Below are 19,303 nucleotides of genomic sequence, written 5' to 3' on the forward strand. Positions count from 1 at the left end.
AAAGGCGAGCAGGCAGGAGGAAGGCGGGAAGGAGGGGGAACAAACAGGGGAGTGATTTAGAGCCTGATAATAGCAAGTTTGGGGTAGATTCATCGATACGGTATGGGTGTTGTCAGGTTTTGGTTTGGGAGCTGCGTGGGGAGAAAGAGAATGGTATGTTTTCTCATGAGCAGATCAGGAAGTTATGGTGAAATAAAATGGTTTAGAAGACAAGCTGTACGACCACACTGTGACCCAGCATATATTAAAGCAAAAAGCCACAAAAAGTATTGAAATACGGTACATAAATAATCTGGAAATTATCTATCTTATCTTATCCATCCATCCATCCATTTTCTTCTATACGGTTTTAGTATATTCATATATTCTGTACATATTGTAAGCTATAGCTCCACTTACGCTGTGGACTTGTTTCTGCACTTATCTATATATTATTGAACACTATATTTCTGCACTTCTGGTTAGATGCTAACTGCATTTCATTAGCTCTGTACTTGTACCTTGCATAATGACAATAAAGTTGAATCTAATCTAATCTTATCTATCTATCTAAACTTTTTGTTAAATAAATTATTATTATTTATATACAAGTATTGTGTCTATTCATATGCATGTCAGGTCTCAACACAAAATTAAAGTATATATAAAAATAAATAAATGGCATGATTATATGACAAATATTTATTAGATTAGGTCAACAGCTTAAATCATATATTTCAGAAACTATCTTTTAGCTACAAGGTCCCGAATCTACATTATGCTCCATCATAAACATCTGAAATCATTTCTTCCCCGCTCACTCTGTTGTAAGTGCGCTTGTGTGTGTTTGTTTTAGAGAGCAAACAGGAGCGACGGAGGGAGTTGAGCAGTGCGATATCTAAACCTCCCGGCAGTTTTCTGTAGTTTGCTTTAACCTCCAGCTGCACCTGTGTCTGCGGTGATTATGTCATCCTGTCTCTCTTTCTTCCACACCCGCTTTAGCAGTTCACGCTGTGCCACAAACATGACAACACTTTGTGACACTGTACTTCCAGTCAAACATATGCCCACTGTTCTCAGTTTTTTTTTCTTTCCTGTCCATTGTTTCCCTTTGCATATCATATGTGAGCGTCTAGGTGTGTGTTTGTGTGTGTGTGTGTGTGTGTGTGTGTGACTAATGTCTCTGCCTGACTTGATGTATGATGGTGCTGCTGGACTAAACAAACAGAGGTGGATCGATGCTGTAAACACTGCAGAGTGCAGCGGTAAATAAACGCAGCCGGACAGCACGCAGCGCAGAGAGGTGTCGGGGGGGCGGATGGATGAGGGAAAGAGGAGTGGGAGTGGAACTGACTGAGGGAGGCTGGACGTCCAAAAGACAAGCGGGGCAAAGGGGAAGGATTGAGGACATGCCACAGACGTGACACACAAGGACAAGACATTGAGAGGACAGATGGATGAATGGTTTAGACAGAAGGTAGACGCAGACGGAAAAGAAGGACAAGGGAAACGGACCTACCGTCTGGTTGAGCTGAGTGTCAATGGGAGGAGGAAACAGGAAATTGAGATGAGAGGGTGCAGGATGGAGACAAGTGGGTCTTTAGTAATCGAGAAACAGACAGATGGCAGAAATGGGAACCACAAACAGAAAGTGTAGTTGGTATACGTGAATAAGTCTAATCAAAAGTCTAGAAATAATTAATAACACATCAGGGGTTAATCACTTTTCTCTTACAAAAAAAGACCTTACAAAAGCATGTAAAGTATCGCACTTGCTGTATTGACAATTGCCATGGAGACCATTTTTATATTATTATATGAATAACAATCATTATTCTTTTGCAGACTAAGGAAACTGCTTTCCAATTAAACATTTGAACATGCACACTCTAAATTTGACTTTAGAACAAACAAAAGTAATCAAACATCATTTATTTTGATGATTTCAGTTGTTTCCTGTTACGCTTATGAACAAGTACCCTGGAAACCATAGAATCTGCCAACAATTACTATAGTTATTACAGTAATCACTGCTAGTAAAAGGATTGCTAAATTTGAATTTGTTTATTTATTTATCTCACTGTATTATTTATTTATAACAACAGCTGTCACTTGGGTATTTTGGTAGAAACTGCGGTTTCCATGGTAAGTGTGGGGTGTAGAAAGGACTAAACACTATCAATGCACAGCAGTTACTGTGAAGAGATTTTTCGATGTTGTATCATCATGTCATAAGAAGAAACAAGCCAAAAGACCCATCCAACAGCCATCAGTTATTTCTATAAGTCAGCCAGACTGTGCTACAAAGGCCTAGTTCTGCCAAGGCCAATATCACTGATACTGATATACCGATACCACTAATTAATGGAACATTTAAAATGCGTAATTTATAGCCCTTTAATATATTTGAATGACATTTGTTTGAACTTTTAATAGGACTAAGAGAAATTATTGATTTTTGTTTACTATACCATGTTATTCATGTTTTTATGTTATACCATCATTTAATGCACTATAAACCTTTTTTAAATCACTTAAAAAGGTTGATCCATATATTTAGGTGAATTAATTGTTTTAATATAACATCAGTATCAAGAGTATCATTACATCAAACTGCACAGATGTGTGGACTAAACAAAGTGCATTTGCTCTTGTCATTTTTAGTTACTCTAAGAAAATAATTCCACGTTTAAAATATATGCTACTGTTCAAAAATTTGGGATCAGCACCATGTTTGAAAGAAGTCTTTTATGCTCACCAAGGCAGCATTTATTTGATTGAAAATACAATAAAAACATTAATATTGTGAAGTATTATTACAATTTAAAGGTAGGGTAGGCAATTTTCGGAGAGACTAGCAATAGCGAGCTAGCTTTGAAAGCATAAGATCCCACCCTCCCTTCAGAGCCTCTCCAAAGCCACGCCTCCTTCAAAACACATGAAAGCACATAATATTACAATAATAATGAACATAGAAAAACTTAGAGCACTGTCCTGTACCACCTGACAGCTGCAGATTCATTTCAGCATTAATATTGTTGCCATTGAAACGCATAAATTCGAGTCACAAACTGCTCAGAGTATAACGTCACTGGTTTCCATCTTCTGTGTAACTCTGCACTGCATGAAACGAGGTGATGACGTGTGATGCGAGTAGGTTGCACGGAGGTATGGAAATACATATGTTGACAGTCAGGTAGGCCATCGTATCGTTGCATTCGGACCAATTTCAATGATTGGACGAACATTTTATGGTCCTATGCGTTCCACAGACGATAAATATACATATAAATACATTTAGACCACTTAACTTAGTGATTGCCATCAGGATGTGAAGAGACTTTCAATTAGCATAACAAAACATGTTTCTGGAAATCACCCACTGTGCCTTTAAAATAACTGTTTCCTATTATAATATATTTTAAAATGTCATTCCCAACCTTTTGAATGATAGTGTAACATTACACATTTGTGTTTTAGGGACATGGATAGATGAACGGGAGGGATGCAGACAGAAAGTTGAAGTTATTAAACACACATTCACATATTTTCTGATATTTTTGTATGACTTCTCTCTGTTTTTGGCTGTATCTCTCTGTTTCACAGATGTTATTCACACCGTGGGGCCGATAGTGCACGATTCAGTGGGGGAGAGAGAGGAACAAGCGCTGAGAAACTGTTATTATAACTGTCTGCACACGGCAACTAAGAACCACCTGCGGACTGTGGTGAGGGTCTCACCACACACACACACACACACACACACACACACACACACACACACACACACACACACACACACACACTCATAACAGATTCAGACTTCATGTCTTGGCAGTGATACAACTACTTGTATGCAATTTTAACGGCCTACCGCAGTCTCGATCCTAACGCTGCATGCATATAAACTCAGGTACATACTGTTAACATGTTAAACTCTCACCCTGTATCACTCACACCTCACGGCTGCCTCACGGTACAAGAATCAAAATGCCAAGCAGTCTAGTCATAACACAGCAGATATCGCACTCCACCGGTGCCCTAACAATTTTTATATGAATCTACTAAAACAGTTGAGAGCCGTTTCAGCTTTATTTCTTTCGGGGAATGATTTATTGAAGACAGGTTACTGTATATATAAAAGATTTTAACAGTGCACCACAAGGATAAAAATACACAGGCACAGCTAAGATCTATTGTTAAGGTTCTCAAAAAAGAGCAAGCGATTGTTGCAGCATCATAATGTCTTATGAGGACTTCCTGTTTATCTTTATGAAACAGTGAAAAAAGATCTTTAAGTGTAGTATTATTCAGAGTACTTCATCTAAAAAATAAAAGTTCACTCATCATTAACTCGCCCTCATGTCATTCCCAGTGTTATTAATACTTGTATTATTTTTATATTTATATCAAAGTATTTATTAATATTCTTTATCTAACTTTTATTTTACATTTTAATTTTAGTTTGTTTTAGTAAATTGATGTGCTCTTGTCATTTTTATTAGTTTTTGTATAAATATTTTTTATATATCTTTTGGTCATTGGTCATTTATTTTTAATTTTAGTAATTTTCTAGTTAGTTGCCAAGCCAACATTTCATTTTTTACATCCATATTTATATTTTATTTCAGCTTTATTTCAATTACCAAAAAACGTTATTGACGCAGTGACAACAATAGTAATTTTAAAACATAATTTTTCTATGGAACATAAAAATTGTTGTTGTGCAAAAAAAAAAATCATTACAAATTTTACCGAGACAGATAATAATTAAGCTAAAAAAAATGACCTTTAAAGTGTCATTAAAAGTTATCCATTATATCATTACAAGTCTTCTGACAGCTTTGAAACAGAATGAAATGAATACAAAGGTCTTATTTTATTATATTTTGCTCAACATCCCCCATATCCATTCACTTATTTTGTATGGAAAAGTGGAAGCTAGGACGTTCAGCAGTGTACAGTAGCTCCTTTTGTGTTCCATGAAAGAAATAAAGTAATCCAAAGTTTTGAAGAACATGAGGGTGAGTAAATGACAGAATTTTCATTCCCTTAATTGATTTCAAAGTACTATATCAATATGTGCTGGGGTTCCCAAGACATTCCTTAGCAGAATATGCCTTTAAAAGGAGCAGCAGTTCACTGTGACTCAGTCCATTTGCTTTAAATTAAAGCTTTTGTTTCTAAGGTCCTTAATTCTGGGACACAAGGCTCGTTTGTCATTAGTAAAGGATTGTATCCTTAATGGGTTGTAATTAATCAGTTTACATTCAACCTCCCTTGTAAAAGCTGTTTTTGTTGTGGTTTTGTACTAATAAGTCCAACAGTAAGTGCTTTGTAAACCTTAATTTCTTAATACAACACATTTATTTAGAGAAATATTTACTAGTTTGTAGATAAAAGAACAAATTTTTCACACTTTTAATTATATAAAATTCAAGTCGTTACTTCTTTTTATGTCTCTTTGATGTTGATGTCTAGGCTTTCCCCTGCATCTCTACTGGAGTATACGGTAGGTGCAAATTACAGCGGTTTCTCTTAATCAGTGTTTCCTCTTCATCTTTAATTGTTTTGTCTCACATCAATTATTTATATTTATATGTCCTTTATATTCATAGTCTATAAATGACTGTGTGTAATTGATTACAGGTTGGTTGATTTAGAGTCTTCAATAGACTCATTTATTATTAAAACCGATAATTGTTCACTAACCGCATTTATGAGCTAACATCAATGAATAACATTTATGAATAACATCAACTTCATTCCCTGTGTTTATGGCGCTCTATCTAACCAAATAAATGGTACGTTTATGAACCTCGGCTGTGTTGTGACCTCTGTGCTCATGCATGTGTTTTTATTTGTGGTTATTTATTTAGTAGGAAACTCATTTTAGGAATTCCGGGAGTGGATATCACTTGCAGTAGTATGAGGGATTTCCAGATTAAGGCTGGGATTAGACGGTCAGATTAGGAGAGATTAGGTGCGGGAGCATGTCACTGATTATAATCCCCCTTCTTAGCTATACGTGTTGAGATTAAACTCAAAAATGAACCCAGCAAACAGCTTCAGTTTGAAAACATCCACCATAAGTAAATCGTTTTCAAGTCTTCATGCAGAAAATATGGTGCCGTGCATCATTCAAAGTAATGTGTGTATCCGTAATAATATAAGGTTATGTTGCTCTGTTGGATTTACTGGGTTTGGGCTGTCAGTTTAATGCATTAATTGAGTGTGATTAATTATAAAGAAAATAACACAATAAAATGAACTTATGAGACGCTGAAAAATGGCTCGATGCGATTTGCTAAGACGTCTGTACTGTATGTGTACGCCCAACGTTTAAAATATATAAAGCAAAAAAATATTTTATGTTTATTCATTGCTTTCCTCTGCCACATTAATTTAATGTCTTTGAATGATCTTATTTGGATATAGTTGTGATTATTGTAATCAGTCAATCAGCATATTGCAATTTAAACCCTTTTTTTATGTCGTGATTTAACATTTGAGTTGATTGAAAGCCCTAGTGTAAATCTGACGTGTATTGTGTTGGATGATGTGTGTGGTGCAGGATACCCGCCTGAACAAGCAGTCGAAGTTGCCCTGAGAACAGTGAGAGAATACCTGGAGCAAAACCATGAGAAGGTGTGTGGTGTGTGTGTGTGTGTGTGTGTGTGTGTGTGTGTGTGTGTGTGTGTGTGTGTGTGTGTGTGTGTGTGTGTGTGTGTGTGTGTGTGTGTGTGTGTGTGTGTGTGTGTGTGTGTGTGTGTGTGTGTGTGTGTGTGTGTGTGTGTGTGTGTGTGTGTGTGTCATTTCCCTGTTGGTGTTCTTTTCTTGCCATTGTTGTTATTGTTCGATGAGGAGCACGCCGTGGCAAACAGATGGTGGCTGCACAGGGACTTACTTTTCTGAGTCAGCATGCACCACACACACACACACACATACACATATAACCTCAGTTTAATTGGTTCCTAACGGAGCTTGTATAAGCTTTGCAGAACAGTACATATACAAAAAAATCACAAATGAATTGACACAATCTCTGGTCCCTGTGAGTAAATGTGAGTCCGGAGTAAATTTAACAGGAAATGAGCCATCAGGATGTCTTTGACAAACTTCTGCACATCCCAAACTGCGGCGCCTCTCTGTCTCTGTCTCTCTCTCTGTCTCTGTCTCTCTCTCTCTCTCTCTCTATCCTGGTCACATCTGTCTTTTTCCCCCCTCTCTCATCTCTCACTGATGTGTCTCTCCTGTCCTGAGCTTTCATCTCACTCTGCACCGTGTGTTTAGTCGCTCTCGCCTTCTTTTACGCTACAGATATACAAAATGACAGAGACACTCTAATTACAGCACACTAATTAACCAGCGCTTTGGTGCTTGCTAACCCCTCCACTTTCCATACGCACCGAGAGAATAGTAGAGAATGAAAGAGAGAGGGTACTTTAATTGGTTTGAATTTCTATCTATTTTTTTATTATATTTATATTTTCATTATTTTTAAAATTGCATTATGTGGATCAAATCATTTTCTTTGAGGAGGTAATAAATATTTGGATACCAGTCAAAATCTGTGAATAAATGAACATTATTTATCAGTTATATGGAATATTCAGAGCCGATCAGCCCTATACGCACACTGCGAAAGATGCGTAGGGCCCCGCAAATTACTCAAGGCCCCGCCTCCCCCTCGTGTCAAAGCGCGTCAATCAAAGTTTACTATAGAGCTGGTAAGTCCCGCCCCTTCCGATAACCCCACTGGACCTCTAGGTTGAAAAATCGTCAATGCAAGTGAATGGAAGAAAATAATTATTTTCTGGTCCCGTTTGAATTGTGCCATGAATGTGAACATATGTTGTCTGTGAATTTTGTATATAATTTTTTGTGTAAAGAATGCTACAATTTAGCGGGTAGAAGTTTGATACGGTTAGACTTTGTGTGAGAGCACTTTGTGGACTACAACTCTTCGCTGCTTTCGACGCGTTTGAAACGTCAACACCACTCGCACATGGACACTAGCTCACGGATCCCGCTAAACATGGCTGTGTCTTTGGTGCACTTCACCGCCTTCTTTCAGGGAGAGGACAAAATCATTGAGGTTGGTGAAAACCACGGGTAAGTCAACTTTATGGGGTGACGTCACATAGGCGACATGTAGTCTTTCTCGTTATGTCTTTTCCACAACTGCTAGCCGAAGAATCATACCATATACTGTCAAACTCGTAACATGAAAAATTATATAAAAAATTCACAGACAACATATGTTCACATTCATGGCACAATTCAAACGGGACCAGAAAATAATTATTTTCTCCCATTCACTTGCATTGACGATTTTTCAACCTAAAGGTCCACTTGGGGTTTTACGGATGGGCGGGACTTACCAGCTCTATATTGATGATAAAATTATCCTTCTGGTCACGAAAAGAGAGAAAAAAAAAACACCACGAGAGTGAATTGCGGGAACAGCAATCACGTCGACTTGTTTTCTCTCCTCTCCAAGTTTGATGTCAGCAAAGAACAGTAAAGTTAAGTTGATGTGCATCTACCTCTAGTAACCCAGCTGGGCAGTGCAAATTTTTGTCTTTCTGCATCTTGCTTACAACACCGGCCACTTCCAGGGCTGTGTTCTGTGACTGTGCCTGACAGGAAAAAGTGAGAGTGAAATACAACTATTTATTACATTTGATAAACGACAAAGGGCAACGTTGTTTGTTTATAAACTGCAGCTCGGAAAAGATCCATCCATTGAATTGGCTGTATCCCTCTCTCTCCTCTCCACCTGTAGCTGGTGTGTGGTGAGCGCACTGGCGCCGTTGTACTGTGGCTGCCGTCGCATCATCCAAGTGGATGCTGCACACTGGTGGTGGTTGAGGAGAGACCCTGACATGATTGTAAAGCGCTTTGGGTGTACAGTAGTACATATGAAAAGCGCTATATAAATGCCTCATTCATTCATTCAAAGATAACCGCATTGCGCGTTAACATGCGTTCATATGCGTGTGCACGAAATGAAACGCGCACTTTCCAGCAAAACATCTGTGGGGACCAGTACAATATGGGCGTGACGTCACTCCTCATTATAGGCGCACACACATACAAGTACAACATTCATTAAAACAAGACAATGATTATCTAGTCTCCAAGTCAGTTTAGTTACAACTCTGCAATAAAGCAAGATAGAAAGCAATGTATTGACAGTAACTTGATTCATAGGCTATATTGCATTTAAAATTTTGATTGGCTGGACATACTGGTCAATATGGATTCACATCGCTCAGTAAATAAAAACCATCAAGTATCAAGTATTGCTTTTATCATTTAAAACACGGTGACATGCTATGACAAGCCATTTTAGCTTTTATTCATTCACAGGATGCATTTTTGATATCAATAATTAAATTTGTACTATTTAAAATGTGAATTCTTGATATTAAGAATGTACTTTTTCTAGTAACAATTTCTATTTCTGAGATCAGGAATTACATTTTCATTAGTACTAGAGGAGCGGGAGCACTGGGGTGTCAGGTGTGACTGTGTGGCAATGGCGAATGGTTTACATGGCTCATGGGTCAGGTTTGAGGGCCCCTTAAAGCAACACCAAGGAACATTTTTTTAGCTTAAAATAATGTTTCCAAAATCGTTTCAGTGGTTCATCAAGTCGTAACAGAGTGAAAGGCACTTATGCATCTGCTTTGCGGTCCTTTTTTCTGCTATAACCTCACTATACAAGTTTGCCAGATCGGGTCGCGTTTCTGTAGTTCTAATGAGACATAAGAAAACTACAAATTTGACTTGCTTTACGTCAAGCGTTACAAAAGTCATTATTTTGTTTTTCTTCGTTTCTGATGTCGCAATACATCATACTTTCATAAAATCATGCATCATACTTTACCTTGTCTGTGGACATCGTTCATTCCAAAGCCGGTGTTAGATAAACAGCGAGCGTGTGACGGTAGGCTGCGGTGAGCTAAATGGTTTACGACAGTGGTAATGAACAATTCCGCTTCCAACCTGTAGGACGACCGCAGAGGAAAAGTTTCTTAGTGTTGCTTTAACAGAATTTTGCTTAGGGCCCCAGGGAGGTCGGATCGGCTCTGGGAATATTCAAAGTTAAATTCATACCACAGAAAATCATTTTGATGCATAAGGCCATGGTTTTTAACAGTGAATATTAGGGGTAACTGAAAAAAGAATAAGGTGGTGCCTCCACGTCGCTGTGATTGGCTGATTACTCTGTCAGTATGATAACACCCAACTATTATGATCGCAGCCGGTCTGAAAATCGACCTGAATGCGTCAGGCCAGTGGAAATGGGCGGACTAATTAATTACAGACTGAAAAGCTCGCCCACTTGGACAAAACCACTCATGTCTGAATCAACTTTAACTTGAAAGGATGAAATGTGACTGAGCCGTTTTTTTAGTAAACACTTAGCTTAGTCAAATTAAATGTGCTCCTCCATGTACTAACAAATAAAAGCTACACCAAATCGAATTTTTTTGCATCTGAAACATTTTTAAAAACTTATCAAATTGGTAAGACTTTAATATGATTTGGTTTAACATGAATAGTATGTTAATATAAACAAGCATCTTGTTGATAGTGTATGGTAAATGGTTTGCCATGTGCTTTTGACCTAGAAACCATGTAAACATCGAATGGAAAACTTAACCTCCTCTTTCTGTAGTTCACTACACATGTGCATGTTCATAATGTTACAAATGCTTTGGCAATATAAAGCTTCATTTTGAATCTTAATCAGACAGACAAAGCGACCCAGCGTGAGTGAGCCAGAGAGAGAGAGTGACATTTGGCAAAGTGGAATGGAAAAAAGACAATGCTAGACACCAAAGAGAGAAAAATGAGAGTGAGAGAGATTTCAGTGGCAGAGTAGGAGTGCTTGCTGGATGCAATGATGTGTTACAGGAACATGATTAGAAGCAGGAACAGCCCACCTGCCCTCACCACTGTTGTCATGGAAATGGAGGTTCTAGGATGCTGGCACGGATCTCAATGTGTTCTTTTTATGTTGTTGCTTGCCATGAAGCGTTTGGGACTGGTGCTGGTGTTTCTGTCAAGGACAGTTAGGTCATTGGCACTGCGCCTCTCCGGCTAGAAAGACTCAGACATTAAAAGTATGCAAACCGATCACACACAAGTGCTCTTTTTCAGCAGACCCTCTCTTCACACAAGACTGAGAAGCTAAAGGTCAAAATCTGTGAATAGGATAAATGAACATTGTTTATCAGTTATGGAATATTCAAACCACAGAAGAAGAAAAAAATGACGCGCACCTCAGGTTGTAACAACAAACTAAAACTCTTTCACAGAAATGCACTTGCAGGGGAAGATGTGCAGGTTTATTTGATTTTCTCTGGAAATCAGCCACTTTTATTCCATTCTTTAACTCTGTTCTCAAGAATTCCTGAGTGTGTGGTAAAGAGAAAAGAGTATAGTTTCATTCGGGTGAAGATATATTATTACGGCTGCGATTTTCTGATTTGTGTCTGTGTAGTACTGTATGCTTCTATTGTGCAGTAGCAAAATCAGCTCAAAAGTGATATTCTCTATGGTCATTTATTTTTTATTTCTTGTCTCTTTTTCTGTTGTTTTTATCTGCTGTCAGCTGGACCGGGTCATCTTCTGTGTGTTTCTGAAGTCTGACAAAGAGCTCTATGAAACAATGTTGTCTGCATACTTCCCACGAGGTCTGTCATACACACACACACAATGTTGGGTTTCCATGTTTTATTTGGACATAATGATTTTTATACTGTACAAACTGTATATTCTATCCCATAACCATAAACATACCATCACAGAAAACTTTCTTTATGATTTATAAGCTCTTTTCCTCATGGGGACCAAAAAATGTCTCCACATATCCACACACACCTATGCTTAAGGGCTTTTAAAGTGAATTCACTCAAACATTATTCTTTCACTTTGTTTTAACATTGATTTGATTTTCTTAGCTGACATTTACAATTATTAAATTTCATTGTGACCCTTGATTTATGTTAATTCTTTCTAAACAAAGTTTTCCCAGTTTACATATATATTTCAAAAATCAAAAGAATCAAAAGTATTTTTCACCATCAAATCCATCCATCCCTCCCTCAGTGAGATTACCAGACAGGTAATTGTTATTCCTGACAGTGACGCCAATGTATTTGTTTTTCCCTGCGTTCTGGGACACAGAGTACAAACTAGTGCAGTTTAAAGTTATTATTATGTGATAGCTCTACGTGTGTAGCCTGCACTGATAACAAACTAACACTGACTACATTAGCATTTTTAAAGGATGCAGTGTTTACATTGTTAAAAGAAATTAATTCAAAATCCGCACACTGACTAATTTAGTATTTCATATTACTCAATTTTAACATCCCCAAACATATTGACTTATTTGCACCTTTTTTTATGTGTAACATGTTGCATAACGAACCTTGCTCTAATAATCACAGTTATAATACGGTGTTATTGAGATCTTACACAGTGGCTGAACTCTCCAAGCATTAGTGTTCTTGTAGACGTCTGATGCTGTGTGTATGTGTGCTCTATTAGACCCTGTTTTTCACCTCCAGGTTCACCGCCAAAGAGCAAATTATGAGAGGATGTCACTGTTGCTGTGGAAACGCCACAACGCCGGCTTCTCCGCCACATCACTGTCTCGCTTTTACCTGATGCATCCCCTACAAGCAACAACAACAGCTGCCTGACACCACTTGATTTATTCTTATCACCAGACCCGTGCTACTTGGATTTCTGTGATTGGTGGTATCTGCCTTAAGTTGGGAGTCATACTGCTATTGGATTTGTGTTCATAGTGGTAGTTCACACCAAAAAATCAATTCTGTCGTTTGCTCACCCTCATGTATCCATTTCTTCCTTGTTTTTTTGTCCATACAATATAAGTCAGTGGGGTCCAATGCTGTTTGAACCCCAGTGTTCTTCAAAATATCTTTATTTGTGTTCAGCAGAAGAAAGAAATGTATGCATGTTTGGAATGACATGAGGATGAGTAAATGGTCACTGAATTGTCATTTTTAGATGAAACACAACAAAACAGCTTTATATATAATATTCGATATATTTTTTTTCTTCCTGTAAATTTCCGAAAACCTGTGCATGTCTCAAATATGGCATTTTCTCATTATTAATCCTTCCAGGAATAATTTCCTGTTATTATATGATTTGCACTGCATTGACGTTTAAATTATAGAAGATATCCTACATGAATATTGTTCATTGAGTTAAATAAAAATTGAATTAAGGCAATCAAAAAAAAGAAAAAAAAAGTGTATGTCAATGGTTGTAACACTTAACCTATAATGAAAGTGCACTATTTGTACTTCTTCAATGTACTTTCTGTCTTCCTCTATGATAAAAGACCCTCATTAAAGTCAACTCCTCTCTCTGAACTAATGGCTGGGGCCGCTCTTAATGTAACTTTCATTAATTACACTGTAAGCCTTCAAGTTAATAGTATAATGTCAGCAAATGGATTTCGAATAAATGAAATATTTTGAAATATTAATGCAGATTGATTTAGTCAAATTCCTCGTTAAAGGAGAACTCTTAATTGTTATGAGACATTTTTTTCTACACTCGTATCGTACGATTCGAGCATCTTTCATAGGCCTTTCCAAAAAAAGATGAGTATCCTTTCATCTCAATATGCTGCTGTATCTGTGAAAGAAAAGAGAGAGTGAGGGAGGCAGATGAAAAAGAGAGGGAGAGGGAGAGATGAGTTTAATAAACTCATCTGAAGCAATTTTCATTTTTTAATAAGCGACAGGCAGCTCAGATACTGTCATCAGGCAAGCTTCTCCAAATAATGAGAGCGGAGGAGAAAAAGGGAGCGCAAGAGAGGGAGGAAGAGCTCAGCAGAGTAATTATCCTAAATCCAGACTTCATCACCGTCCCATCAGCACTTCTCTCTTCCTTTCCTCCCTGTTGCAATCCAGCTCTGTCCCTCTCTCTAGCCCTCTTAGTAAAGTGTTATTTAATTAGCTGTACTGGCACAGTGAAAGCAGCCAGTGTGGGGTCGCTGCTGAAATAGTAACTCTTCAGTGTCGATTACACTGGAGTGCATCTTATACGCCAGCAGCAGAACCACAGCAGATGAGAGCTCCTCTTCTCTTCTCTTTTTTGTGCTGCTCTCTCCCCTTATCTCTCTTTCCCATGCCCTCGTGTGCTCGTTTTCAATGATCCTATCGTGTCTCTCTCTCTCTCTCTCTCGTTCCCTCCAGCTGCGTTCTGTGTGTATCGTCAGGCTCATAACCCCAGATTCTGCCAGTCAAACGGAGCTCGCTATCACTGGCGGCCATGCCATTTCATCCTGGTGTTCTGTCACAGTTTGTAATCACTTCAATCTGGTTTAATCTTGTGGGTGACACCAGGAGTGTCATAGGGTTTTTAGAGCCAAGTGGAATTTGATTGTGACTTCCCAATTTTTTTTAGATTTTTAAGTTGCATTATTATTGTAGGTTTAACGGTGTTTGTCTTAGAATGTAAATTTGGTCAGTAGGTAATACATAAATTGCATTTGCGTAATTTATTTTCCCCACCCTCATGTCACTCAAAACTCGAAATGTCAACGCTAATGATTTCCAGACAACAGAAAAGTTGCACTTTTGTTCAGTTTATTTCAAAGTGCTGCATAAATGCATGTGTGAACAAGCAGCATGCTCCGTCCTCACTCGCTTTGTCGTCAGCAACTGGCCTGACATTTACTTTTTTTAAACATGCTCTTAAAATAAAAATGTCCTTGTTTGGCTTCTATTTGGGGGTTCGAGAAAGTAGGGAAAGTTTTATACTTGGTTCAGCACCTTTGGTCCTGACGGCTCCCTGCTTAGGCCTAAGTTTTAGGCCTACTTAATAGAGCTGTTCGTCATGACGTCAACTTGTAGGTCAGACCGGAAGGCTAAATCGCCATGAGTTCCCTCTGGAATTTCTTAAAGGTTTTTAAGAATCCCAGTAAAATAAGGTCTGTGGGTTAGCATTACTTAAAGAGACTTTCACATTTTGTTCAACGACATAATTTACACAGTTGCTAGATAAGGATTGAAAGTGATTCGAAAAGGTTCATTTTCTACTGGCATTTAGGAGTACAAACAAACTGTACAGCTCTATAACAAACATGCTGTTTTGGGACACAGGCTCCAGCAAAATAAGGTAAGAAGGAAATTAAAATCAGCTTTTTTTGCAGGTGTTTATATAACAGGATTTAAAAATTTCTCTCTTTTTTATTTAATTTTTTTACACTCCAATTGGCACCAAGTTAAGATGCTAAGTTATTGTTTAATTAATGGCATTAAATGAGTTACTGGTAGTACATCAGCGATTTAAAGTCACCATATTTTTTTATGTAATATTTCAATTTATAATACATGCTTTATCGGTGCACATCATTATTATTTTTTATTAATGTATCCTGCTCTACGTCTTTTCTTGTTCAAAAAGCCATTTCACTTTTATACATCTCTATAAGGAAGAAAAGACTATCTCAGCTTCCATTTCATGCTGACTTTAAGGTGTAATGTAGGCTAAACAAAACCCCAGCAAAAAGTGAAGATGAAATGGTCTAGAACCACCCTTAACCATTTGTGCATATTATATACTACATTTCAGTATATGTACAGGCTCTTATTATTCTATTGCATTTGTTCACACATAAATAGAAAGACTGGCTCCTTAGTGTAAAATAAAGTGTGATTGTGTCGCTTTAGGCCCCACAAGTCCCAAGGCATCCGTTAGTCTGTAAGATAACTAACTACCCATGTATGAACTCCCCCATAGGAATCCAAAGTGAGGCAGGACTGCGGGATACCGAGAGCGGGTGAGCCGGTAAATGAGTGTCCGTGTTGGAGTCGGATGGGCTTAGCAGGAGCTGGTTGCTGATGTTTATGGATGCTGGAAGAGATGCTGGCGTGGGGGGCTGCTTGTGAAATGAAAATGGATCTTTAGCAGAACCCAGGACACTCTGATGCCCCTCAAGATCAATTCACTGATTTACTAGCTGAAAGCCTGTCAGAGCCAGAAACACCAGCGTTAAGGGGAGTAGATGATAAACTCGGGTGGAGGAGAGAAGGTAGGGGGAAGGAGACCTCAGGACTTTTAAAGTAGAGTTACACATGAGGAGAATGTTCATCAAAGAATATAGTCTGACTTTTAAAATGTACCAGAATTTGCTCTTCTTCTCGGAGGCGCAGAGTGAAGGTGGATGTAGGTAACAGCCTTTCTGTGCATCAATACCATTCCTTTAATTAAATACACTGTTTACTTTTGTTCTTCACCAGTAAACACTGCAGCTGACACATTGTGAGAGAATTATTTTTAGTGAAGCATCGGTGAAGACGAGTTAAGCTGCATCTCCTGCAAAGCATACCTACAGCCAGTGTGTCTCTTTGTTGGTGTCTACTGAAATATTAAAGATGTTTACTGTATTGTGTGAGAGGGGTGATATCATCTCTTTCTGTCAGACAAATGTGTAGCGTATCCTATATCTAATTTAATTTAAGTCCCAGGACACATGGAGGCAGTTAAAATAACAAAATAGGTTTGTTTACCACATTACTTTGCAGCAACATGGTGCTGAACATTACTATCTCCATATATTCTGCGTTTAAAAAGTCGAGATGCAGCAGCTGAATAAAAAAAAAACAGTGCGTCTAGATGTTTTTTTTTTTTTTTTACACCGAAAATAGGGCCTAATAGGCTAATGATACTTGGCTATATTTGCCTTCATACTAACGGACAAAAAAGTAATGTGTATACGCGTGGGCTTATGTCGTTATCCGTAGGCTATTATATGCTCGAGCTCTTTGACGTCGTGAAAAAAATATCAGTTAGACCTAGCGACTGGGGAAAAAAATCCTTCTGAAGTGATTCCAACGACACTGTTCCTCTTTTGTTATCGTTATAGCTGTGGAGTGGAATTTCCATATATAGAACAATTCTTAAAACCTTATAACTTTTTAAAAACACAGCGCCTCGTGCGCGATGCAGAAAAATAAGTGATCAACCTACGTCAGCGCATTTTTATGTAACAGCAATCAAAAAGCAGCTCATTGGTATAAACATTCTGTGTTAAGGCCCATTCACACCAATAACGATAACTGTAAAGATATTAGCATAACGTCCACACTCGCGGACCATATCGTTCTGTTCATTCTAAGCGCATGCTGGAATTTTGTCGTCTGCCACTTTAAATGCTCGTGCTCTTTAAAGCAGGATTGATTCTGATTAGTCTTTTAACGTTAATCAGCTGGAAAACAATATACCTGAAAGTGATTCCAACGATATTGTTTCTCTGTGCCTTAATCTTTATAGTTGTGGTGTGAACTCTGCTTTTCTTTTATAATTAGAATGCATTTTAGAACTTTTGTCTTTATCGTTACTGTTGGTGATGTGAACCAGACCATAATTTTGTACTAAAACTAGTTAACCAAAAAACGAAGTGACCATAGATAGCTAGCTACTGTTTTGATTTACGTCAATAAAAATTATTGTGTCAGTTGCTATGTATTAGCCATAAATGAAGCATTTGTGATAATAATAATAAATAAAAAATACTAGATAGAGGATAGAGTGCTTAGTGTTATAATGGAACAGTGGGTCATTTGTGGGCATTGCAATTGTGGGCAATGTATGATTGCCTATTCACTCCATTATAAAATGATCCATTTTATCTCCATCCTCTTTGGTTCTATTTTTGTAATAAATCTTGTATTTGTACAATGCTCTGCCCACACTGAATGGACTATAGCAGTGCCTTTGATGGATCTTTTCATGCATTCGCAATTATTTTGCCTGCCCTGCATGTTTCCGTGGCATTTTCCTCTGGTTTTGAGGCCTAGCTTGTTTTGTGTATCAACCATCTTCCCCATTTCAATGAAATGCGCTTTATGTACATTGTTAAGGAAGTGTCTGCTAAGGAACTGTTTTAGAAAAATGTGTTAGTGCTATCTTGCCCATGCAAAACCTGCCCTTATGTTTGGCCTGAAAGAGTTTACTTTTACATTTACTAATTTACCAAGTGTTTTGAGTGGTTGATCAGTGCCCATCCAAACTGATTTAAAGGGATAGTTCACCCAAAAATGAAAAAGTCTGACATAATTGACTCAATCTCAAGTTGATGGTTGGTAACCAAACAGTTGATGGACCCATAGTATTTTTTATGTTATGTTTTTATTATTGAAGTCTATGGGTACTGTCAAATGTTAGGTTACTTCTTGTTTATATATATATATATATATATATATATATATATATACATATATATATATATATATATACATATATATATATATATATATACATATATATATATATATATATACATATATATATATATATATATATATACATATATATATATATATATACATATATATATATATATATATATATATATATATATATATATATATATATATATATATATATATATATATACATACATATATACCGGTATATACATACATATATACACACACACACACACACACACACACACACACATATATATATATACATACATACATACCAGTATATACATATATATATACACACACACACACATATATATATATATATATATATGTGTGTGTATATGTGTATATATATATATATTTATACATACATAAATGGTGGCTGAATTTTCTAAGTGTTTATCTATGATTGAAATGGAGAGCGTGTGTGCATGTGTGAGTGGACAGTGTCTGAGTGCTCTCCTCTCACCTACCTCGATTTTATTTTATTTTTATTTTGAATGTTTAATGTATTAAAAGGGCTGGGGTAATGAATTATAATCTTTAATGCAGAGAGCGATCGATACCTCCACAAAATAAATCAGCTTTTTACTGAGAGCGTCAAAGCCTTTAATACACTGGGGGAGAAACAAGTGAGGGAGGGAAGGAGAGGAGGAGAGCGCGCAGGGAGGGGAAGGGAGCATGACAGGAGCCGTTGATGGAAGGAGAAAGCGGGAACGAATGGGGTTAGATGAGAGTGCTTCGGAAAGATGCTATCACCGGTGACCACATTTCAGATGATCCCAACAAAGTCTTGGTATCTTCAACAAACCCCAGGGAGTCAGGAGGTCACACCTCTCATCACAATAGCTGCATACGATTTGTTACGTATAAAAATCTGGTTGTTTTAAGCACCTATTGGAAAGGCAATCAGACCCTGAGATCTCATAATAATCATTCACTTCTCAACTTAATGAAGGCTACCCTCAGGGGGGCCTCTAATTTTAGCCGAAATTCGGACAACTTAAAAATTCCTTTTCTTTGTTTGCCATTGCAAGGCTGGA

General features: G+C 37.5%; 1 protein-coding gene across 3 annotated transcripts in view; it reads left to right on the forward strand.

Moving 5' to 3' along the window:
* The window catches only part of macrod1 (mono-ADP ribosylhydrolase 1), a 66,864-nt gene extending 53,349 nt beyond the window's left edge, over positions 1 to 13,515 (forward strand). For 2 of the 3 annotated variants that reach the window (XM_081383354.1, XM_081383353.1), the window contains 5 exons: positions 3,586 to 3,707; positions 5,461 to 5,491; positions 6,554 to 6,627; positions 11,609 to 11,690; positions 12,570 to 13,515. In XM_081383354.1, coding sequence (XP_081239480.1) covers positions 3,586 to 3,707; positions 5,461 to 5,491; positions 6,554 to 6,627; positions 11,609 to 11,690; positions 12,570 to 12,595 — 335 coding nt within the window. In that variant the 3' untranslated portion in view covers positions 12,596 to 13,515. Of the gene's footprint in view, positions 1 to 3,585; positions 3,708 to 5,460; positions 5,492 to 5,597; positions 5,629 to 6,553; positions 6,628 to 11,608; positions 11,691 to 12,569 lie in introns of those variants that run through there. The other variant, XR_014031411.1, reaches the window with a different exon arrangement.
* The last annotated feature ends 5,788 nt before the right edge of the window (positions 13,516 to 19,303 follow it).

The sequence above is a fragment of the Scardinius erythrophthalmus genome (assembly GCF_964197995.2).
Source record: "Scardinius erythrophthalmus genome assembly, chromosome: 13".
Lineage (NCBI taxonomy): Eukaryota > Metazoa > Chordata > Actinopteri > Cypriniformes > Leuciscidae > Scardinius > Scardinius erythrophthalmus.